The sequence below is a fragment of the Triticum urartu genome, chromosome 3 (assembly GCF_003073215.2).
Source record: "Triticum urartu cultivar G1812 chromosome 3, Tu2.1, whole genome shotgun sequence".
Taxonomy (NCBI): domain Eukaryota; kingdom Viridiplantae; phylum Streptophyta; class Magnoliopsida; order Poales; family Poaceae; genus Triticum; species Triticum urartu.
The window spans coordinates 100,073,953-100,098,592 of record NC_053024.1 but is presented as its reverse complement, the minus strand read 5'-3'; the positions used below and the strand labels follow the sequence as shown (position 1 = coordinate 100,098,592).

The window sequence follows — 24,640 nt, the reverse complement described above, 5'->3', positions numbered from 1 at the left end:
ATCCGACGACGAAAATCTCCCGGGGGAGTGCTACTGGTGCCACGACGATCGAGGTCTATGCGACATGCCTCACCCGGACGATGATCGGCGCTTCAGCATTAAGCTCGAGGAGACCTTCGAAGTTGAAACGATACACAAAGACGACAAGTGTAATAATATCTTTCATGTACTTAGCATAAGGATTGGTTTTGAGCATATCAGTTAATTGCATACGCAAAAAGATAGGTCTAATCATTTCAGCAAAGCGCTCAAAATCCTCATCATCCTTTTTCTTGGATGGTTTGGGAGGAAAAGGCATGGGTTTCTGAACCCAAGGCACTCTTTCTTTACTATGTTTCCTAGCAACAAAGTCTTTTTTATCATAACATTGATTCTTTGATTGTGGGTTATCAAGATCAACAACAGGTTCAATTTCTATGTCATTATCATTACTAGGTTGAGCATCATTATGAACATTATTGTTAACATTATCACTAGTTTCAGGTTCATTACCTGATTGTGTTTCAGCATCAGAAATACAAATATCATTTGGATTCTTAGGTGTTTCAACAATAGGATCATTAGAAGCATGCAAAGTCCTATCATTTTTCTTTTTCTTCTTTTTAGAAGAACTAGGTACATCTACATTATTTCTGTGAGAATCTTGCTCCATTCTCTTAGGATGGCCTTCAGGATACAAAGGTTCCTGAGTCATTCTACCACCTCTAGTCATAACTCTTGCACATTATCATTATCCTTACTATTCAATTCATTGAGCAAATCATTTTGAGCTTTAAGTACTTGTTCTACTTGAGTGGTAACCATAGAAGCATGTTTACTAATAAGTTTAAGTTCACCTTTGACATTAGCCATATAATCACCCAAGTGTTCAAGCATATTTGAATTGTATTTCAATTGTCTACCAAAATAAGCATTAAAATCTTCTTGCTTAGCCATAAATTTATCAAACTCATCTAAGCATGGGCTAGCAAATTTAGTAAATGGGATTTCAGCTTTATCATATCTGTAGAGAGAATTTACCTTTACTACCTGTGTTGGGTTATCAAGACCATGAGTTTCTTCAATAGGTAAAGGATTAAGATTATATGTTTCTTCAACAAGCGGTAAATTAAGACCATGTATTTCTTCAATAGGAGGTAAATTCTTAACATCTTCAGCTTTAATACCTTTTTCTTTCATAGATTTCTTTGCCTCTTGCATATCTTCAGGACTTAGAAATAGAATACCCCTCTTCTTCGGAGTTGGTTTAGGAATAGGCTCAGGAATTGGCTCCAGAGGTGTCCAATTATTTTCATTTGTCAACATATTATTCAATAGAATTTCAGCTTCATCTGGTGTTCTTTCCCTGAAAACAGAACCAGCACAACTATCCAGGTAATCTCTGGAGGCATCGGTTAGTCCATTATAAAAGATATCAAGTATTTCATTTTTCTTAAGAGGATGATCAGGAAAATCATTAAGTAATTGGAGAAGCCTCTGCCAAGCTTGTGGGAGACTCTCTTCTTCAATTTGCACAAAATTATATATATCCCTTAAAAAAGCTTGTTTCTTATGAGCAGGAAAATATTTAGCAGAGAAGTAATAAATCATATCCTGGGGACTACGCACACAACCAGGATCAAGAGAATTAAACCATATCTTAGCATCACCCTTTAATGAGAACAGAAATATTTTAAGGATGTAAAAGTAACGAGTTCTCTCATCTTTAGTGAACAGGGTGGCTATATCATTCAATTTAGTAAGATGTGCCACAATAGTTTCAGATTCATAACCATGAAAAGGATCAGATTCAACCAAAGTAATTATATCAGGATCAACAGAGAATTCATAATCCTTATCAGTAACAAAGATAGGTGAAGTAGAAAAAGCAGGGTCAGGTTTCATTCTAGCATTTAGAGATTGCTTACTCCATTTAGCTAATAGCCTTTTGAGTTCATTTCTATTTTTGCAAGCTAAAATAGCTAAAGAAGCTTCTTGATCAAAAACATAACCCTTAGGAATAACAAGTAATTCTTCATCATCACTTTCATTAGTATCATCAGATTCAATATTTTAAATTTCTCTAGCTCTAACAAGTTGTTCATCAAGAAATTTACCAAGTGGCACAGTAGTATCAAGCATAGAAGTAGTTTCATCATAACTATCATGCATAGCAGAAGTGGCATCATCAATAACATGCGACATATCAGAACGAATAGCAGAAGTAGGTGTAGGTGTCGCAAGCTTACTCAAAACAGAAGGTGAATCAAGTGCAGAGCTAGATGGTAGTACCTTACCTCTCCCCGTAGTTGAGGGATAGATCTTGGTTCTTGGATCTTTCAAGTTCTTCATAATGATAAGCAGATATAAATCCCAGGTGAGTCAAGGAATAGATCTATGCTCCCCGGCAACGGCGCTAGAAAATAGTCTTGATAACCCACAAGTATAGCGGGTCGCAACAGTTTTCGACGGTAAAGTATTCAACCCAAATTTATTGATTCGACACAAGGGGAGCCAAAGAATACTCTCAAGTATTAGTAGCTGAGTTGTCAATTCTGTTAGGGAACGTAGCATAAATTCAAAATTTTCCTACGTGTCACCAAGATCTATCTATGGAGTCATCTAGCAACGAGGGAGGATTGGATCTACATACCCTTGTAGATCGCGCGCGGAAGCGTTCAAGAGAACGGGGTTGATGGAGTCGTACTCGTCGTGATCCAAATCACCGATGATCCTAGCGCCGAACGGACGGCACCTCCGTGTTCAACACACGTACGGAGCAGCGACGTCTCCTCCTTCTTGATCCAGCAAGGGGGAAGGAGAGGTTGATGGAGATCCAGCAGCACAACGGCGTGGTGGTGGAAGTAGCGGGATTCCAACAGGGCTTCGCCAAGCGCTGCGGGAGGAGGGAGATGTGTCACCGGAGGGAGAGGGAGGCGCCAGGCCTTAGGTTTGGTTGCCCTCCCTTTCCCCCACTATATATAGGGCCAAGGGAGAGGGGGAGGGCGCAGCCTTGCCCCTTCCTCCAAGGAAGGGTGCGGCCAAGGGGGGGAGGAGTCCATCCTCCCCAAGGCACCTCGGAGGTGCCTTCCCCCTTTAGGACTCTCCCCTTTTCCTCTTCTCTTGGCGCATGGGCCTCTTGGGGCTGGTGCCCTTGGCCCATATAGGCCAAGGCGCACCCCCTACAGCCCATGCGGCCCCCCGGGGCAGGTGGCCCCACCCGGTGGACCCCCGGGACCCTTCCGATGGTCCCGGTACAATACCGATGACCCCGAAACTTGTCCCGATGGCCGAAATAGCACTTCCTATATATAATTCTTTACCTCCGGACCATTCCGGAACTCCTCGTGACGTCCGGGATCTCATCCGGGACTCCGAACAACTTTCGGGTTAACGCATACTAATATCTCTATAACCCTAGCGTCACCGAACCTTAAGTGTGTAGACCCTACGGATTCGGGAGACATGCAGACATGACCGAGATGACTCTCCGGTCAATAACCAATAGCGGGATCTGGATACCCATGTTGGCTCCCACATGTTCCACGATGATCTCATCGGATGAACCACGATGTCAAGGACTTAATCAATCCCGTATGCAATTCCCTTTGTCTAGCGGTACGATACTTGCCCGAGATTCGATCGTCAGTATCCCGATACCTTGTTCAATCTCGTTACCGGCAAGTCTCTTTACTCGTTCCGTAACACATCATCCCGTGATCAACTCCTTGATCACATTGTGCACATTATGATGATGTCCTACCGAGTGGGCCCAGAGATACCTCTCCGTTTACACGGAGTGACAAATCCTAGTCTCGATTCGTGCCAACCCAACAGACACTTTCGGAGATACCCGTAGTGTACCTTTATAGCCACCCAGTTACATTGTGACGTTTGGCACACCCAAAGCACTCCTACGGTATCCGGGAGTTGCACAATCTCATGGTCTAAGGAAATGATACTTGACATTAGAAAAGCTTTAGCATACGAACTACATGATCTTGTGCTAGGCTTAGGATTGGGTCTTGTCCATCACATCATTCTCCTAATGATGTGATCCCGTTATCAACGACATCCAATGTCCATGGTCAGGAAACCGTAACCATCTATTGATCAACGAGCTATTCAACTAGAGGCTTACTAGGGACATGGTGTTGTCTATGTATCCACACATGTATCTGAGTTTCCTATCAATACAATTCTAGCATGGATAATAAATGATTATCATGAACAAGGAAATATAATAATAACCAATTTATTATTTCCTCTAGGGCATATTTCCAACAAATTCAACCACACCTGGAAACTTAGTATCTGCAGCAAAGTATTTAGTAGCAAAATAATATGATAGTAGTGGTGATGGTAACAAAAGGTAACGGTAGTAAAAGCAATGTTTTTGGTATTTTTTAGTGATGATAGCAATAGCAACGGGAAAGTAAATAAGCGAAGAACAATATATGGAAAGCTCGTAGGCAATGGATCGGTGATGGAGAATTATGCCGGATGCGGTTCATCATGTAACAGTCATAACCTAGGGTGACACAGAACTAGCTCCAGTTCGTCAATGTAATGTAGGCATGTATTCCAAATATAGTCATACGTGCTTATGGAAAAGAACTTGCATAACATCTTTTTTCCTACCCTCCCGTGGCAGCGGGGTCCTTACGGAAACTAAGGGATATTAAGGCCTCCTTTTAATAGAGAACCGGAACAAAACATTAACACATAGTGAATACATAAAGTCCTCAAACTACGGTCATCACCGGTAAGTATCTCGATTATTGTCACTTCGGGGTTAACGGATCATAACACATAATAGGTGACTATAGACTTGCAAGATAGGATCAAGAACACTCATATATTGATGAAAACATAATAGGTTCAGATCTGAAATCATGGCACTCGGGCCCTAGTGACAAGCATTAAGCATAGCAAAGTCATAGCAACATCAATCTCAGAACATAGTGGATACTAGGGATCAAACCCTAACAAAACTAACTCGATTACATGATAAATCTCATCCAACCCATCACCGTCCAGCGAGCCTACGATGGAATTACTCACGCACGGCGGTGAGCATCATGAAATTGGTGATGGAGGATGGTTGATGATGACGATGGCGACGGATTCCCCTCTCCGGAGCCCCGAACGGACTCCAGACCAGCCCTCCCGAGAGGTTTTAGGGCTTGGCGGCGGCTCCGTATCGTAAAACGCGATGATTTCTTCTCTCTGATTTTTTTCTCTCCCCGAAACACAATATATGGAGTTGGAGTTGGAGTCGGAGAGGCAACAGGGGGCCCACGAGGTAGGGGGCGCGCCCCCCACCCTCATGGACAGGTGGTGGGCCCCCTGGCCTTCATCTTTTGTAGGTATTTTTCATATTTTCTGAAAAGTTGCTCCGTGAAGTTTCAGGTCATTCCGAGAACGTTTATTTCTACACATAAATAACACCATGGTAATTCTGCTGAAAACAGCGTCAGTCCGGGTTAGTTCCGTTCAAATCCTGCAAGTTAGAGTCCAAAACAAGGGCAGAAGTGTTTGGAAAAGTAGATACGACGGAGACGTATCAGAGGGATGTTTCCCCGGCAGAACAGCTCCGCCGGAGCCCTAGATTGGTTCCACCAAGGTTCCGCCTCGAGACGGCGGCGCTTCGTTCCGAAAGCTTCCCCCTGATTTTTTCCAGGGCAAAAGACACCTTATACCAGAATATGGGCATCGGGGGGCTTCCAGGTGGCCCACGAGGCAGGGGCGCGCCCCCACCCTCATGGATGGTGGGTGGCCCCCCTCTGGTGCTTCCTTCGCCCAATATTTTTTATATATTCCAAAACTGACTCTCTTAGAGTTTCAGGAATTTTGGAGTTGTGCAGAATAGGTCTCTAATATTTGCTCATTTTTCAGCCCAGAATTTCAGCTACCGGCATTCTCCCTCTTCATGTAAATCTTGTAAAATAAGAGAGAAAAAGTATAAGTGTTGTGACATAATGCGTAATAACAGCCCATAATGCAATAAATATCGATATAAAAGCATGATGCAAAATGGACGTATCAGCAGCCATAAGCGAAAGAGAACGGCGTGGAATATGAACCCTCAGCGACCTACCACGTCAAGCTAGCGATGGGCTTGGTACATGCTTGTGTTAATTACATGGGGTACCATGAGTAACCAAGCCCCGTGAGATGGCACATCCACTGTTGGTCAGGGTAGCCCCAGGTGCAAAATTTATAGCCTTGTACAACTCAGGTTGCTCGCTTAACAGCTGGTAAAACGCTTCAAATACGAAAATCCTAGACTTACGAACAACTCTGTTACTAAAGAGCATACGGGAGTATGTGTCCATCAGCTAATCTCTCTCTACCCCCCTTGAATTCAGCCATGGGCCCTCCTATATCAAATCTGGTATTGCCACATCACCCTGTAGGTTATAATCCGTAGGAAACTGTACGAAGTTCTAGCAAAACTCCTTCAAATACAAGCGGGATGACTGCATGGATGCTAAGAGAATTAGGCAATCGTTGTTGACGTGGCTACACTGCTGATGCGGACATGATGCATGTTTAGATAATTAAGATAGTAATGATGTGTCTTTAGGTATACATATGGGAGCGACTACAGCCTAGTCGACTGAAGTAATTTTGGGTCAATTGACTGACCCAAAATCGTTTCAGTCGAGCCTGTTGTCGGACATCCTCACGTGATGAGCTACCATCTGCATATTTGTACATAGTAATTTTTAGGTAGTCCTACCCCTACGTGTATGGTACTTCTACACAATTCTGTCCCTAACGTACTTCCTCTGTAAACTACTCCCTCTGTCCTATAATATAAACAAAGTGTAAAAAACGCTCTTATATTATGAGACGGAGGGAGTAATATAGGAGTGTTTAGATCACCAAAGTAGTGATCTAAACACTCTTATATTAGTTTACGGAGTGAGAAGTTCCTAGAAGCACATCTGCACATGAGCTAGCTTGGTATGTTGGCTGAAAAGCTACCTGCATGCCCATGCATATGCGACTACACATAAAACAAACAATGATAGAAAATTGCATACAGTTGGCATGGAAATTGCACGGTTTCATAATATGCAAAAATAAGTATATAGTACTGCAATTTTTAGACAACGGTATGAACCGCACACACATTATATTAAAATTGAGTGACTGTTTATCCTTGTTATGAGGGCAATTATTTGATAGGTGCTTAATTTTTTACAACCTGGCTCGGACCCAGAAGCAAAAAGTAAAATAAAACATATACTAGTGGAATGAGATCGGTATTGGCTCTAAAGAAAGAAAATAAAATAAAATCAAAACAAAATCAAAGTCAAAACACTAAAGTTTTCTATGGAAGAATGAAACCCTTCAAGAAGAAAGAAAATGAAAAAAAAACTAAAACAAAATGAAAATAATAAAGTTTGCACTAAAATTGCACTTTTAGTAATATGCAAACAACGAACATATAATATTGCAATTTTTTGCACTCTACTATAATTTATACACATGTTGTATAGTACTTGTGTGTATACTTATTTAAACACAAAAATATAACATTTTCTAAAAATGAATGAAGTAGTGGCATTGGTACCACCCTTTAGGAAGAAAGGAATGCAAAAATAAATCATGGTAAATTTGCACATAATTTACACATAAATTGCACTTTTTATAGCTATGCAAGCACTAGCATATACTAGTAGAATTTACATAAAAAATAGGTTTCAAAGAAGAAATGAATTAGTGTCATTGGTATTACCCTTAAATAAGAGAGAAAGTGAAATAAAAACTTAAAACTAAAATTTTGTCAAGATTAGTACAAAAAATACACTTCTTATAATATGTAAGAAGAAACATACAGTACTGAAATTTCCATACTATAATATAATGTATACATGTAGTACTTGTGTGCATATATTTACACACACTCAACATAAAAAACGCGTAAATAAAAAAATAAAAGTTAAAACACACAAAAACAAAAAATAACCAATAAAGGGAAATAAAGAAGGAAAAGTAAAAACACATAGAAACAGAAATCTTGAATAAAAAATGAAGCAAAAATACCCACAAAATAAAGAATGAATATGTGGCATTGGTATTACGATCTAAGAACAAAGAAAATGGGAAAAATAATCTAAAACAAACACTGACAAAATTTACGTGAAATATACATAAGAATTGTGCTTTTTTAAAATATGCAAGAATAAGCATATAAAAGTGGAACTTTTGCAAAAACAAAATCTAGGAACAAATGAATAGTGGCACATATAGTGCATTTTTCACAGAATAACAGTTTACACGCAAATTATACATTACTTACGAGTATATATTTTATATTCATCCAACATCCAAAATATATCCATAAAAACAGACAAAAAACAGAAGTAAAAAACGCACACAAAGAACCTAATAAGAAAACATGTAACAGGCTTTAGCCCAACAAGAAATCGACTGACCCAAAATAGGGGTCAATCAAAAAACGTCCAGCCCAATACAGGACACAACACACAACAGGAAAAAACAACTACCACGCATCTTGGACCAGCAATCAACGGTAAAAAAAATCGACTGGCCCAAAACTTAAAACTCAGTCAGCTGGCATGTAGCTAAAGTGTATACATATAGGATATATGATAGGGACCAACTATTGATAAGCTGATTGGAAACAAAACTTGGGTCAGTCGACTTACCACAATTTTGTGTAAGTCGACTTACTTTTTTTTTCTTAGCCTATTTAAGTTGATTAGCTCTCAGCTGACAAAATGTGCATGCAAATTTGGGCCCGGCGTTTGTCGCAGGGCCTTGCCCATGCACATTGGGGTTATCTGCTCGCATGCACGTATGTGCCATCCTATTTCATATGGTTCAACACGTATTTTGTTTGTAATCACAATTTTTTAGAATGAAGGCTTAAGAAGAGCCTGACTTTGAATTAACAAAGCCATCAATCGGCCAGGATTACAAGATCAATTGCTTACAACGAAAAGCGAAGAGAAACAAAGCAATAGGTACAAGGAGGTCAAGCAAAACAACTCGAAGGCAGCACCAGAAGGGAGCCAAATCATCACCATGCTACTGCCAACACCCTACAGGACGACCTACACCAGCAGAACAAAACTAGGGTCTTGGGAGGAATGCACCACCGCGCAAGCTTCGTGATCACAGCCACCCTCAAAGACAGACATGGACCAGACCACCATTTGTTCTGCCTTTGCAAAGGGCTCCTACCCCTTCATCCTGGCTCGAAGGATGTCGCACCGGCAGTCGGCAGATCGGTTCACCCTAGAACCCGAATGGTTGTCATCCAAGCTGCAGGGAGGAGACACTAGAGCGGAACCGCAAGCCCAGGACACACTACTCACGAGCACTGTCGCCGTCTGCGGCTCAGCCACACCAAAGGCCGAGAGTTGCCGGCCACAGTCGCAGAAGCAAGGGAAACAACAATAAGCAGATCAAAGGCCAGAGCTGGATTCGCCGGAGCACATGGCTCCCACCAAATGGTATATCGTTGACGCCGTAGAAGGGAGCCCAATCCCCTCTCACCTAGGCTCATGGGCGTCGACTCTCCGGCGACCTCGACAGGGACCCTCCAGCTAGCAGCCTATGAAGAACCCAAACCAAGTTGTCTCCCGCCACCATCACATCCACAACCAAACTCTCTCACCGCCCCTGCAATTCCCCGGACGGTGCCTCCAAGAAGGGACACGACACAGACGTGCCGTCGTCGCCCAAAGTAGGGGACCTAGGCTTTCACCTACCAGGGGACGGAAGGAGGGGGGAGGATCCACACCACAACCTCCAAATAGGGAAACGGCGCCCAAGGCGTCGCTTTTGGTGTGACCACCGCGCCGGCCATAATTTCCCCCGAATCCAACCCCGCCTGACAAGATCCGCGCAGCCAGCAACCGGGAGCAGTGGCCTAAGCCACCAGGACCCAGATCCGGCGATGGAAGGAGCAGATAGGGGCGGAGGGGATGGGCTTCATCTGGCGGTGGCATAACTGCGGGGAGGGATGCACACCAGCGACCTAGGACCACCATCGCTCGTCACCCGCGTGATCGAGGGGGTGCCTAGCCAGCACCAGCAGGGCAACCAGCTGCCAGGGCCACCCCACACACACCTGCCGGCGCCGCCACCCCGGATGCGAGGCCCTCCATGTGTCGTGCAGCCGCCGAATCCCCACCGCCACCTTCATCGGTGTCGAGCGCGCACGTCGGGGCACACCTCAGGAGGCGACGGAGAGGAAGGAGGGGGAGGAGGGGCGCGGCGGTGGCGGCTAGGGTTACCCCCGAGTCACCTCGGATGAGACGACACGGGAGGGGGAGGGGCACTGTAGAGGTCACGCGTTGGTTCGTCTATCCCGTTTGTAATCACAACCACCCCTGTTTAGTTACCTTATTACTTTATTTATCGTCATTGCTCAGCCTCTGTCGATGCATACGTGCGGACACTTGAAGGGTTAATGATATTCTTTTCAAATGTGTACGGATTGGTATTAGCTTTCTAATACTTGTGAGTTCTTGTCTAAGCTAGTACTTGTTACTCCCCAGTCCTAAAATAAATGTCGAAGGAGTATTAGCTAAAAATGCACGTAGCACAAATTCCAAATCACATATAACTAAGGCTTTGTTGGATAGCAAAGTATTTCCTAATTATTCTTATAATATCACATTTTATGCAGGCATACAAACAAATAGAATTCAGTGCCATTGGTATTACCTTTAAAAACAAAGAAAATGAAACTAAAACATAAAAAGGAAAATAAAAAGTTTACTAAGGAAGAATTGTGGCAATAGTATTTCCCTTCCAAAAGAAAGAGAAAAAAATAAAAAGACAAAATTTGCACACAACTTACATAGAAATTGCTCTTTTTTATACTACGCAAGAATAAGCATAACATAGTGGAATTTGAAATAATGAAGTTCCATAAGAAGGAAATAATTTAGTGGTATTGGTATTACCCTTAAAGAAAAAAGAAAAATAAACAAAAATAAAATAATGAAGTTTTTCGGAGGAAGAATGAATTTTTGGCATTAGTATTACTCTTTCAGAAGAAAAAATATATTAAAATTTACACAGAAATTGCACTTTGTTATAATATGCATCAATATGTATATAATGGTGGAACTTCAAAAAATGAATTTTCCTAAGAAGAAATGAATTTAATGGCATGCATTATCTATAAAAAGAAAGAAAATGACACAAAAAACAAGAAATGGAATTTTCTAAGAGAGAGTGAATTTGTGGCATTAGTATTTCCCTTCCAGAAGAAAGGGAAATAATTTCAAAAGACCAAATTTGCACACAACTTACATAGAAATTGTGCCTTTTATAATATGGAAGAATAAGCATAACATAGTGAAATTTCAAAATGAATGAAGTTCCCTAAGAAGGAAAGACTTTAGTGGGATTGATATTACCCTTAAAGGACAAAGAAAGTGAAAAAAACAAAATAATGAAGTTTTCAAAGGATGAATGAATTTGTGGCATTGGTATTACCCTTTCACAAGGAAAATAATATCAAAATTTACACACAATTTACACTGAAATTGCGCTTTTTTATAATATGCAAGAATAAGCATATAATAGTGAAATTTCCTAATAAAGAATGAATTTAGTGGCGCTGGTATTATCTATAAAAAAGAAAGAAAATGAAAATAAAATAAAATAAAATAAAATTCCGAAGGAAGAATGAATTAGTGGCATTGGTATTACCCTTTAAGAAGACAGAAAATGAAAGAAGCAAACAATGAAAAAAATTGCACAAAAATACGCATCAGAGCTTGGTCGGCATATCATCTTGAAATTTACGAAGTCACCGTAGGCACCTCGTCGTCGACGAAAACGTCTCCTCCCACTAAATACGCATCGTCGAAAATTCTGAAATAAATCTAAAAATAAATGCGAGTATCAGAATTTAAACCTTGGTGGACTGAGAATAATACAGTCCCTCTAATCATTCAACCACATGTTGCTTGGCCCTGCGTGTCTAGTTTGATCCGTCCACAGCACTTTTTCGTTTCTAGGATAGGATTCTACGTGTCTACACGAAAGTCGTTGTGGGTGCCGTCTACACATTAATGCAGTCGTGTCGTGAAGTGCGTACGATCGGTGCATGCATCAACCAGACCCAAGCTGCCAACCGCACGCATGCTTGCCGTACCACTGCCTCATCATGCGTGATGCTTATGTTGCTCTCTCGGCCTCGTCGTGTTGCCCGGGAAATCTTGCGCATGTAATTTTTCCGTTTCCATAGTAGTGTAACTGTACACGTGCATGTTGCTCTCTCGGCCACACGTACTACATCTTTAGGCGCGAGGCCTTTCAGTGGCTAGCTGTAGTTACTCGTAGTCATAGGACACCTGTTCTTTCACCTACGGATTGCAAGATCTCTACCATCGACATACACGCCTGTCTCACTGTTCGTGCACCCAGCTACTTACTGCACATGCTTGTAGACATGTACATGCCATGACCACAAAGTACGTACGGCACAATCAAGAAAATGATCTTTGGACTTTGGGTCTCTGCCCTTTTGATCTCATGCGAAGACTCACAGGAAGCAAGCTAATTAACTAACTGACCTGCTGCTTAACACTTACAGTGTACACGTCTACCTGTACGCTACACACGGTGCCCTTATTTATGCCCAACTCTCCGCCTGAAAGGAGTGTCACGAAACACAGAGAGATCGATCGTTCACCCAAGCTAAGACACAGATGGTCGTCATGAACAAAGCGCGTGCGAGAGAGATGAGACTGATAACCGCTCTCTTCGTGCTCAGCTGCCTCCTCAAGACAACGACGACGAGCCCCGCCACCTGGGCGTACTCACGTGATGATGCGCTCGCCTGGAGGCCGGCCTCCTCCTTACTCCACCAGCTCCGCCACCTCGGGGTCCGCGCGCTGATCCGTGACGACGCCGAGGCCACCGCGCTGGCGTCCGCCGACTTCGGCAACATGTCGGACGCCCAACCGCCGGCGGCGGCCGTGCTTTACCCGTCGTGCCCCGAGGACATCGCCACGCTGCTGCGCGCCTCGTGCACGCGCCCCTCCCCGTTCCCCGTGTCTGCCCGGGGCTGCGGCCACTCGACCCGAGGCCAGGCGTCCGCACCCCGCGGCGTCGTCGTCGACATGATGTCGCTCGGGTGCCACGCCGGCGGCTCAGCCAGCCGCCTCTCCGTCTCGGTCGACGGCCGCTACGTCGACGCCGGTGGCGAGCAGCTGTGGGTGGACGTGCTGCGTGCCGCCCTGGCGCACGGACTCACCCCGAGGTCGTGGACCGACTACCTTCACCTCACCGTCGGAGGCACCCTCTCCAACGCGGGCATCAGCGGCCAGGCCTTCCGCCACGGCCCCCAGATATCCAACGTCCAAGAACTCGACGTGATCACCGGTACGTATGCGCACGATGGCACGAGATGAACCCTTTTGGTTCTTCATGTCACGTTCATGTACCAATGATTGTGAATTGATATGTAGGGCTCGGGGAGATGGTGAGATGCTCAAAGGAAAAGCACGGGGACCTGTTCGACGCCGTGCTGGGCGGGCTGGGGCAGTTCGGCGTCATAACGCGGGCGCGCATCCCACTGACGCCGGCGCCGGCGAGGGCGCGCTGGGTTCGGCTCTTCTACACGGGCGCCGCGGCGCTCACGGGCGACCAGGAGCGGCTCATCGGCGTCGACCTCGGCACCGCTGTCTCCGGGCTCATGGACTACGTGGAGGGCTCGGTGGTGCTCGCGGACCAGGGCCGCGTGGGCAGCTGGCGGTCGTCCTTCTTCTCGGACGCCGACGCGGCGCGCATCGCCGCGCTCGCTGAGGAGGTGGGCGGGGTCCTTTACTGCCTCGAGGGAGCGCTGTACTACGGCGGCGCCGCTCGCGGCGGCGAGGCTGACGTCGATCAGGTAAAACTTGTAGTGAGTATCATCTTTTGTTTGCGTGGGTGCGCTGTCGTGTAGCTAGCATGGCCTATACGGTGACCTGCCAAGTGAGACCGATAGTGACGTTGGGCCACAATGGTGCATGCAGATCCGTGAACCATCAACGTCGTCGTACGTAGTTGGTCTGGCTTTGTCTGCCCCTGAAATGCTCCCGTCGCTGTCACAAATCTAACCCGGCCCCATCAGCAGTACTAATCCCGGTTTAGGGCATTAAGTAAACTATTACTTCCTCTGTAAAAAAAGATTTACATCACTATTTTAGTGTTTTAAATGCTCTTACATTTCTTTATGAAGGGAGTACTAGCTTATAGGAGAAAATGAACATACAAAATGCTCTTTGAGAGCGTAAACCAGCATGTCTAATAACCACTTTTTTCTACCAATATTAATTACGAATACACTAATTCAATTATATAGCATCAAGATTAAAGTTACTCCCTCCGTCCCTAAATATAAGTTTATTTTACAGATTTTAATATGAACTACATACGGAGCAAAATGAATAAATACACTCTAAAATGTGTCTATTTACATCCGTATTAAGTTCATATCGAAACCTCTAAAAATACTTATATTTAGAAACGGAGGAAGTATATAATATTGGTTTGCTATAAAAATTTGTACACCTTAAATCTAGAATGTGTACAATCTACATTTGCCCATTTTTGTTGGATCAAGACTTAAAGTCTCAACTACGACTTTGACCAAATCTATGGCAATTTGCCCTCTCACATATTTGGCCTTTACAAAAGAATTGGGGTGGAGTGACCTATATTATACAATAAAGTAATAAAACAGACAAACTAATCAGTTTTGCTAAAAGCATACCTAGACTAAACTAATCATGTAATAAGGTGAAATTTCTTCTACGATATTTGTGAAAGCTAGCATCCACGATAGAAGAAGGTAAAGGGAAATAGATGACTTCACTTTTGTGGTGGGTGACTAGCTAGTAGGGACTAGGGTGTGCACGAATAAATCAATTATTATGGGCGGTCTCGTCACGTACTTATATACTTTGCCAGAATTACTTCAAAACTAGCAAGTAGGCTTTTGCCAGAATTACTTCATCCATGCATCAATCAAGACTCAAGAGCTAGCTAGGCCATGCACTTTCTTCTAGCCACTGCATTGTACAGGCAGTGGCACTGTGCGAACGAGATCTAAAGGCATGAACGGGGGCCGTGCATGCATTGCACATGCAAGCGGCCAAACCCTACGATCTTGCCTGCCCTACATGCTGTTCTAGTTCCATCCGTATACACGTCACACAGCCAGCCACTTGTCAGCAAAGTAGCTCGCTCGGGATCTGCTTTTGTTAAATTTGTACGGTCTGGTCCTACAAATCTTTGCCCTGATTTCTTGTGAAAAACAACCAGTAGATGAGTAGAGATCACTGAAAGAACTCACAGTCCATACATGCATGTACAATTTTCAGCCGGTAAAGGCCAATGTAAAACTCTGCATGTATATGTCAACTTTGACACGTCCAAGTCTTGCATACCTGCATACAAATTTTAACTGCGGAAAATTTATTAATCAATGCATGCATGTACTGACAGAATTGCATGCTCTGTGGGTGAATGCATGCGTGCAGAGGCTGAATGTGCTGCTGGGGGAGCTGCGGTACGCGCGCGGGTTCGCGTTCGTGCAGGACGTGTCGTACGCGGGGTTCCTTGACCGGGTGCGCGACGGCGAGCTCAAGCTCCGCGCCTCCGGCCTCTGGGACGTGCCGCATCCCTGGCTCAACCTCTTCCTCCCGCGCTCCCGCGTCCTCGACTTCGCCGCCGGCGTCTTCCACGGCATCCTCCGCCGTGACAGCACCACCGGCGCCATGGGACCCGTCCTCGTCTACCCCATGAACCGGAACAGGTGGGACGCCGACACGTCCGCGGTGCTCCCGGAGGAGGAGGAGGTGTTCTACACCGTGGGGATCCTGCGGTCGTCGGTGCCGGCGTCGACGGACGGTGGCCGCCAGCTGCTGAGGCGCCTGGAGGAGCAGAACGAGGAGATCTTACGATTCTGCGAGGAGACCGGGATACCGTGCGTGCAGTACCTGCCGTACTACGCCGACCAGGACGGGTGGGAGAAGAAGCACTTTGGTCTAGCCAAGTGGGCCAGATTCGTGGATCGGAAGAGGAAGTATGATCCCAAGGCGATCCTGTCCCGTGGTCAGAGAATTTTCACCTCCCCGCTCGCTTGATCCATCCATGCATCGATGCCCGCCTAGCTAGCTAGTAGCCCTAAAAAAAAGCTAGCTATCCAATGCACTATGCATGCATGTCATCGCCATATTTCTTGCTTGCAATAGCCCATGAGAGCTGGGCAATAGCCCAGTGACAAGACACAGTGGTGCATCGTCCTTGCAGACCGGGGTTTGACTCCCGTCGAGAGTTAATTTCCGTGATTTCACCTGGATGGGCTCATTCTATGAAAATATGTTCTGGGTGCTAGTATTCATGGATCTCATTTTCTCTTTGATTTATGTTTTAATTTTCTTAAAATAACGTTTAAATTTCTTGCTTGCATGGTCCCTGCCCGAGCATCGATCGATACATAGTACTCATATGGTGCACATATATACGTATCATGTTGGCAAGGGGGATTTGGTTCGAGTTTTCAGCTTTACTAAAGCACATCTAGATGTGCCCAAAGTGTTACGGATCTAAGTCCTAGTATGTCGTCGATTTTACGCAAAGATTCGTGTTGGTATTTTTTTTCTTTTTCCTTTTATATTTCACTGAGTCAGTTGAATGTGCAATAAGGGCATCTCCAACGGCAGCCTGCAAATTCCCTCTGGCATCCGTCCGCGGGCAGGGGGACCAATCCGTGGACACGGATGTGGGAGGCGGCCATTCAGTGATACCTTGTATATGCCCGCCAGTATAGGGCAATTTGAAATTCAAATTTAGCCCAATCCACACAGCGCGCCAGATCACACAAGCGCCAGATCGCATGTCCGATCACAACCAAAAAGAGGCAACTATGCTTAGTTTTTACATGCTCGAATCCAAAAGTGAAGGAAATATGCCCTAGAGGCAATAATAAAGTTGTTATTTTATATTTCCTTATATCATGGTAAATGTTTATTATTCATGCTAGAATTGTATTAACCGGAAACTTGATACATGTGTAGATACATAGACAAAACACCGTGTCCCTAGTAAGCCTCTACTAAACTAGCTCGTTAATCAAAGATGGTTAAGTTTCCTAACCATAGACATATGTTGTCATTTGATGAACGAGATCACATCATTAGGAGAATGATGTGATGGACAAGACCCATCCGTTAGCTTAGCATATTGATCGTTAAGTTTTATTGCTATTGCTTTCTTCATGTCATATACATATTCCTTTGACTATGAGATTATGCAACTCTCGGACACCGGAGGAATACCTTGTGTGCTATCAAACCTCACAACGTAACTAGGTGATTATAAAGATGCTCTACAGGTATCTCTGAAGGTGTTTGTTGGGTTGGCATAGATCGAGATAGGATTTTTCACTCCGAGTATCGGAGAGGTATCTCTGGGCCCTCTCGGTAATACACATCATAAGAAGCCATGCAAGCAATGTGACTAATGAGTTAGTTGTGGGATGATGTATTACAAAATGAGTAAAGAGACTTGTCAGTAACGAGATTGAACTAGGTATGAAGATACTGACGATCGAATCTCGGGCAAGTAACATACCGATGACAAAGGGAATAATGTATGTTGTCATTACGGTATGACCGATAAAGATCTTCGTAGAATATGTGGGAACCAATATGAGAATCCAGGTTCCGCTATTGGTTATTGACCGGAGAGGTGTCTCGGTCATGTCTACATAGTTCTCGAACCAGTAGGGCCCACACGCTTAACGTTCGATGACGATTTTGTATTTTATGAGTTATGTGATTTGGTGACCGAATGTTGTTCGGAGTCCCGGATGAGATCACGAACATGACGAGGAGTGTCAAAATGGTCGAGACGTAAAGATTGATATATAGGACGATAGTATTCAGACACCGGAAGTGTTCCGGAGGGTATCAGGTACATATCGGGTCACCGGAAGGGGTTCCGGGCACCCCCGGCAAAGATATGGGCCTTAGGGCATCTCCAGCCGTTGGCCCCCCAGGACGCATAAAAATCACCCCCTGGGGGCGAGCCGGCGATACAATCGGCGCTGGGGGCAGTTTTGCGCCCAGTCGTCGCCCCCGGCTCGCCCCCAGGCGCCGAAATTGGCCCACTTTGCAGCCCAATTTCGGCGAATAAAGGGCCCATATGGGCGAGAATAGGCCCATATTCGGCGTGGTTTCGCCGTGTCTCGGTGTTCAGTTATCAACACAATTATTTCTTATCACATATTTCATCACAGAAAAATCAAATACTTCAACAAAATAGTACAACAACAAATAGTTCAATACAAATTATATAGTTCAACAAATAAAAACTCGTATTTCATCACATGGCGTCCCCCTTGAGCCTCCATAGGTGCTCAATCAGATCTTTCTGCAGTTGATGATGCACCTGTGGGTCTCGGATCTCCTGACGCATACTGAGATAGGCAGTCCAAGTTGCCGGTAGCTGGTGATCAACTTCGGCTAGAGGACCCTGCCTGTAGTATGGTTCAGTGTCAAACACTGGGTCTTCTTGCTCGCTCTCGATGATCATGTTGTGCAAGATGACACAGCAAGTCATAATCTCCCACATTTGATCTTTGGACCAGGTCTGAGCGGGGTACCGAACAACAGCGAATCGAGATTGGAGCACACCAAATGCCCGCTCGACATCCTTCCTGCAAGCCTCCTGAACTTTCGCAAACCAGGCGTTCTTGCCTCCTGCCGCAGGGTTTGAGATCGTCTTCACAAATGTCGACCATCTCGGATAGATGCCATCTGCTAGGTAGTACCCCTTGTTGTATTGGTGCCCATTGATCTCGAAGTTCACCGGAGGAGAATGGCCCTCAACGAGCTTGGCAAAAACAGGAGAGCACTGCAGCACGTTGATGTCATTGTGAGTTCCTCGCATACCAAAGAAGGAGTGCCAAATACAAAGGTCATGTGTGGCTACCGCCTCAAGCACCACACTGCAACCGCCTTTGGCGCCTTTGTACATCCCCTACCAACCAAATGGGCAATTCTTCCATTTCCAATGCATGCAGTCGATGCTTCCAAGCATCCCAGGAAATCCTCTTGCTGCATTCTGGGCTAGGATCTGAGCAGTGTCTTCAGCATTGGGTGTTCTCAAGTATTGTGGCCCAAACACTGCCACCACTGCCCGACAGAACTTGTAGAAACACTCTATGCTGGTGGACTCGGCCATGCGCCCATAGTCGTCGAGTGAATCACTGGGAGCTCCATATGCAAGCATCCTCATCGCTGTCATGCACTTCTGGATGGAGGTGAATCCAAGAGCGCTAGTGCAATCCATCTTGCACTTGAAGTAGTTGTCGAACTCCCGGATGGAATTCACAATCCTGAGGAAGAGCTTTCGGCTCATCCGATAACGGCGCCGAAATGTTCTCTCGCCATGAAGTGGAGCATCGGCGAAGTAGTCGGAGTAGAGCATGCAGTAGCCTTGGAGACGATGACGGTTCTTTGCTTTCATCCGCCCCGGCGCCGAGCCACCTCGCCGCGGCTTTTCATTGCTCGCCAGCAGTTAGCCGAGGGCGGCGAGCACCATGAGATTCTCTTCTTCCTAGACGTCGGCCGCGGCTTCCTCCTCCAGCAGTGTGGCGAGCTCTTCCTCCTCATCCGAGCCCATCGCCGAGGCAGGCAAAACGCCGAACACCTTGCGCTCGGTGGGCGTGTACCCGCCGTTAAACCACGCCTCCGCGGCCGGAAACGGCGGCCGGAAACGCCCAGTTGCTGTGGGAGGGGCTGCCGCGGCGAAGTGCTGCTATTTTCCGGCGGAGAATAGCTATCTAGCAGAGTAGGGCGGCGGCCGTCGCCGGGATATAGCTAGTGGTGGCCGAGGGCGCGGGGGGTGCGAGGCGAGTCGGGGGAAGAAAACCTTGACTTTTCCCCTGTCGGTGTGGGCCAGGTGTGCTTTTCCCTAGTGCCGGAGCCCCCAACTGCTCCCCAGCGCGCCGGGTTCGGCCTGTGACCGCCGGGCGGAAAAAAGGTCCGAACCGGTGATTTTCGACGTCCTGGGGGCGCGACTGGGCCATTTTTTCGGCGCCGGCACCGAAAAAGTGGCCTGGGGGGCCCTGTTGGGGGCGCGGCTGGAGATGCCCTTATGGGCCAAGAGAGGGACATACCAACCAGCCCACAAGGGGCCGGTGCGCCCCCATATAGGCCAAAATAGGAGGAGAAGGAAAGAGGGGAAGGGAGAAGGAAATTGGAGGATTCGGCCTCCCCCTTCCTTCCACCCCCTCTCTTTCCTTTCCCCTCCGGTTAATAAGGAACGACGGGGGCTGAATTTGGGAGGACCCCAAGTAGGATTCCTCCTACTTGGGGCGCCCCCTTGGCTGCCTCTCCTCCCCTCCAACCTATATATATGTGCGGGGGGCACCGCTAGAACACACACCAACAATTGTTAGCCGTGTGCGGCGCCCCCCTCCACAGTTTACGCCTCCGGTCATATCTTCGTAGTGCTTAGGCGAAGCCCTATGCGGATCACTTCACCATCATTGTCAACACACCGTCGTGCTGACGGAACTCATCTACTTCCTCGATACTTTGCTGGATCAAGAGTTCGAGGGACATCATCGAGCTGAACGTGTGCAGAACTCGGAGGTGTCGTACGTTCGGTACTTGATCGGTCGGAACGAGCAGAAGTTCGCCTACATCAACTGCTTGGTCAAACGCTTCCTCTTCGGTCTATGAGGGTTCGTAGACACACTCCCCCCTCTTGTTGCTATGCATCTCCTAGATAGATCTTGCGTGAGCGTAGGAATTTTTTTGAAATTGCATGCTACGTTTCCGAGCGGTGCCATCATGAGCCAGGTCTATGCGTAGATGATATGCACGAGTAGAACACAAAGAGTTGTGGGCGGTGATCATCATACAGCTTACCACCAATTTCTTATTTTGATTCGGCGGTATTGTTGGATGAAGCGGCCCAGACCAACCTTATATGACCACGTTCATGAGAACGGTTCCAGCGACAGACATGCAACTAGTTGTGCATAAAGGTGGCTGGCGGGTGTCTGTTTCTCCTACTTTAGTTGAATCGAATTTGACTGCGTCCGGTCCTTGTTGAAGGTTAAAACAGCAAACTTGATAAATCACCGTTGTGGTTTTGATACGTAGGTAAGAACGGTTCTTGCTAGAAGCCCGTAGCACCCACGTAAAACTTGCAACAACAAAGTAGAGGACGTCTAACTTGTTTTTGCAGGGCATGTTGTGATGTGATATGGTCAAGACATGATGTGATATACGTTATTGTATGAGATGATCATGTTTTGTAAAAGTTACTGGCAACCGGCAGGAGCCTTATGGTTGTCTCTTTATTGTATGAAATGCAAACGCCATGTAGTTGCTTTACTTTATCACTGTACGTTAGCGATAGTTGTAGAAGCAATAGTTGGCGAGATGACCATGACGCTACGATGGAGATCAAGGTGTCGAGCCAGTGATGATGGAGATCATGACGATGCTTTGGAGATGGAGATCAAAAGCACAAGATGATGATGGCCATATCATGTCACATATTTTGATTGCATGTGATGTTTATCTTTTATGCATCTTATTTTGCTTACTACGGTGGTAGCATTATAAGATGATCCCTTAACTAAAATTTCAAGGTATAAGTGTTCTCCCCGAGTAGGCACCGTTGTGACAGTTCGTCGTGTTGAGACACCACGTGATGATCGGGTGTGATAGACTCTACGTTCACATACAACGGGTGCAAAACAGTTTTGCACATGCAGAATACTCGGGATAAACTTGATGAGCCTGGCATGTACAGACATGGCCTCGGAACACTAGAGACCGAAAGATCGAACGTGAATCATATAGTAGATATGATCAACATAGAGATGTTCACCATTGATGACTACCCCATTTCACGTGATGATCGGACATGGGTTAGTTGATTTGGATCACGTATCACTTAGATGACTTGAGGGATATCTATTTAAGTGGGATTTCTTAAGTAATTTGATTAATTGAACTTAATTTATCATGAACTTAGTCTTGATAGTTTTGCATATCTATGTTGTTGATCAATAGCTCGCTATATAGCTCCTATTTTTTTTTGATATGTTCCTAGAGAAAAATAAGTTGAAAGATGATAGTAGCAATGATGCGGACTGGGTCCGTGATCTAAGGATTATCCTCATTGCTGCACAGAAGAATTATGTCCTTGATGCACTGCTATGTGACAAACCAATTGCAGGAGCAGATGCAGGCGTTATTAATGTTTGACAAGCTCGGTATGATGACTACTTGATAGTTTAGAGTGCCATGTTTTACGGCTTAGAACCGGGACATCAAAAATGTTTTGAACGCCATGGAGCATATGATATGTTCCAAGAGATGAAATTGGTATTTCAGACGCACGCCCATGTTGAGAGGTTTGAGACCTCTGACAAGTACAATGCCTACAAGACGGAGGAGAATAGCTCAGCTAGTGAGCATGTGCTTAGAATGTCTGGGTACTACAATCACTTGAATCAAGTGGGAGTTAATCTTCCAGATAAGATAGTGATTGACAGAGTTCTCTAGTCATTATCATCAAGTTACTAGAACTTCGTGATGGACTATAATATGCAAGGGATGACAAAAACAATTCCCAAGCTCTTCGCGATGCTGAAATCGGTGAAGGTAGAAATCAAGAAAGAGCATCAAGTATTGATGGTTAACAAGACCACTAGTTTCAAGAAAAAGGGTGATGGAAAGAAAGGGAACTTCAAGAAGAATGGCAAGCAAGTTGCCACTCTCGTGAAGAAGCTCAAAGCTGGACCCAAGCCTGAAACTAAGTGCTTCTACTGCAAAGGAAATGGTCACTGGAAGTGGAACTGCCCCAAATACTTGGCGGATTAGAAGTATGGCAAAGTGAACAAAGGTATATTTGACATAGATGTTATTGATGTGTATTTTACTAGTATTCATAGTAACCCCTAGGTATTTGATACCGGTTCGGTTGCTAAAATTAGTAACTCGAAATAGGAGTTACAGAGACTAGTTAAAAGCGAGGTGACGTTGTGTGTTGGAAATGATTCCAAGGTTGATATGATCATCATCACACACTCCCTCTACTTTTGGGATTAGTGTTGAACCTAAATAAATGTTATTTGGTGTTTGCGTTGAGCATGAATATGATTAGATCATGTTTATTGCAATACGGTTATTCATTTAAGTTAGAGAATAATTGTTATTCTGTTTACATGAATAAAACCTTCTATGGTCATACACCCAATATGAATGGTTTATTGAATCTCAATCGTAGTGATACACATATTCATAATATTGATGCCAAAAGATGCAAAGTTGATAATGATAGTGCAACATACTTGTAGCACTGCCGTTTAGGTCATATTGGTGTAAAGCGCATGAAGAAACTCCATGCAGATGGACTTTTGGAATCACTTGATTGTGAATCATTCGATACTTGCGAACCATACCTCATGGGCAAGATGACTAAAACTCTGTTCTCCGGAACAATGGAGCGAGCTAATGACTTATTGGAAATAATACATACCGATGTATGTGGTCCCATGAGTGTTGAATCACACAGCGGGTATCGTTATTTTTTGACCTCCGCAGATGATTTGAGTATGTATGGGTATATCTACTTGATGAAACACAAGTCTGAAACATTTGAGAAGTTCAAAGAATTTCAAAGTGAAGTGGAGAATTATCGTAACAAGAAAATAAAGTTTCTACAATCTGACCGCGAAGATGAATATTTGAGTTACGAGTTTGGCCTTCATTTAAAACAATGTGGAATTGTTTCACAACTCATGCCACCTGGAATACCACAGCGAAATGGTGTGTCCGAGCATTGTAACTGTACTTTATTGGATATGGTGCGATCTATGATGTCTCTTACCGATTTACCACTATCATTTTGGGGTTATGCATTAGAGATAGCCGCATTCACATTAAATAGGGCACCATCTAAATCCGCTGAGATGACATCGTATAAACTATGGTTTGGCAAGAAACCTAAGCTGTCGTTTCTTAAAGTTTGGGGTTGTGACACTTATGTCAAAAGGCTTCTGCCTGATAAGCTCGAACCCAGATCAGAGAAGTCCGTCTTCATAGGATACCCTAAGGAAACTATTGGGTACACCTTCTACCACAGACCCAAAGGCAAGATCTTTGTTGCCAAGAATGGAACCTTTCTAGAGAAGGAGTTTCTCTCGAAAGAAGTGAGTGGGGGGAAAGTATAACTTGATGAGGTAATTGTATCTTCTCTCAATTTGGAAAGTAGCACATCAGAGAAATCCGTTCCCGTGATGCCTACACCAACTAGAGAGGAAGCTAATGATGATGGTCATGAAACTTCAAATCAAGTTACTATTGAACCTCGTTGGTCGAACAGAGCATGTTCCACACCAGATTGGTACGGTAATCCTGTCCTGGAATTCATGTTATTAAACCATGGCGAACCTACGAACTATGAAGAAGTTATGATGAGCCCGGATTCCGATAAATGGCATGAGGCCATAAAATTTGAGATAGGATCCATGTATGAGAACAAAGTGTGGACTTTGGTGGATTTGCCGAATGATCGGCAAGCCATTGAGAATAAATGGATTTTCAAGAGGAAGACAGACGCTGATAGTAATATCACT

The 24,640-nt window shown here is 44.9% G+C and overlaps 1 protein-coding gene across 1 annotated transcript; it reads left to right on the top strand.

Annotated features, from left to right (window-relative positions):
* Positions 1 to 12,653: 12,653 nt before the first annotated feature.
* Positions 12,654 to 16,365, top strand: LOC125548075 (cytokinin dehydrogenase 2-like). Its single transcript, XM_048711760.1, has 3 exons — positions 12,654 to 13,368; positions 13,455 to 13,876; positions 15,510 to 16,365. Exons 1-3 carry the CDS (start codon positions 12,693 to 12,695, stop codon positions 16,113 to 16,115), a joined length of 1,704 nt encoding a protein of 567 aa, XP_048567717.1. The 5' UTR covers positions 12,654 to 12,692; the 3' UTR covers positions 16,116 to 16,365.
* Positions 16,366 to 24,640: the final 8,275 nt, after the last annotated feature.

Bases quoted from the DNA above. Each gene is read 5' to 3' on its own strand.
- LOC125548075 (XM_048711760.1), top strand. From the start codon at position 12,693: ATGGTCGTCATGAACAAAGCGCGTGCGAGAGAGATGAGACTGATAACC. The intron at 13,369-13,454 runs GTACGTATGCGC...ATTGATATGTAG, and splicing joins AGAACTCGACGTGATCACCG to GGCTCGGGGAGATGGTGAGA. The intron at 13,877-15,509 runs GTAAAACTTGTA...GCATGCGTGCAG, and splicing joins GCGAGGCTGACGTCGATCAG to AGGCTGAATGTGCTGCTGGG.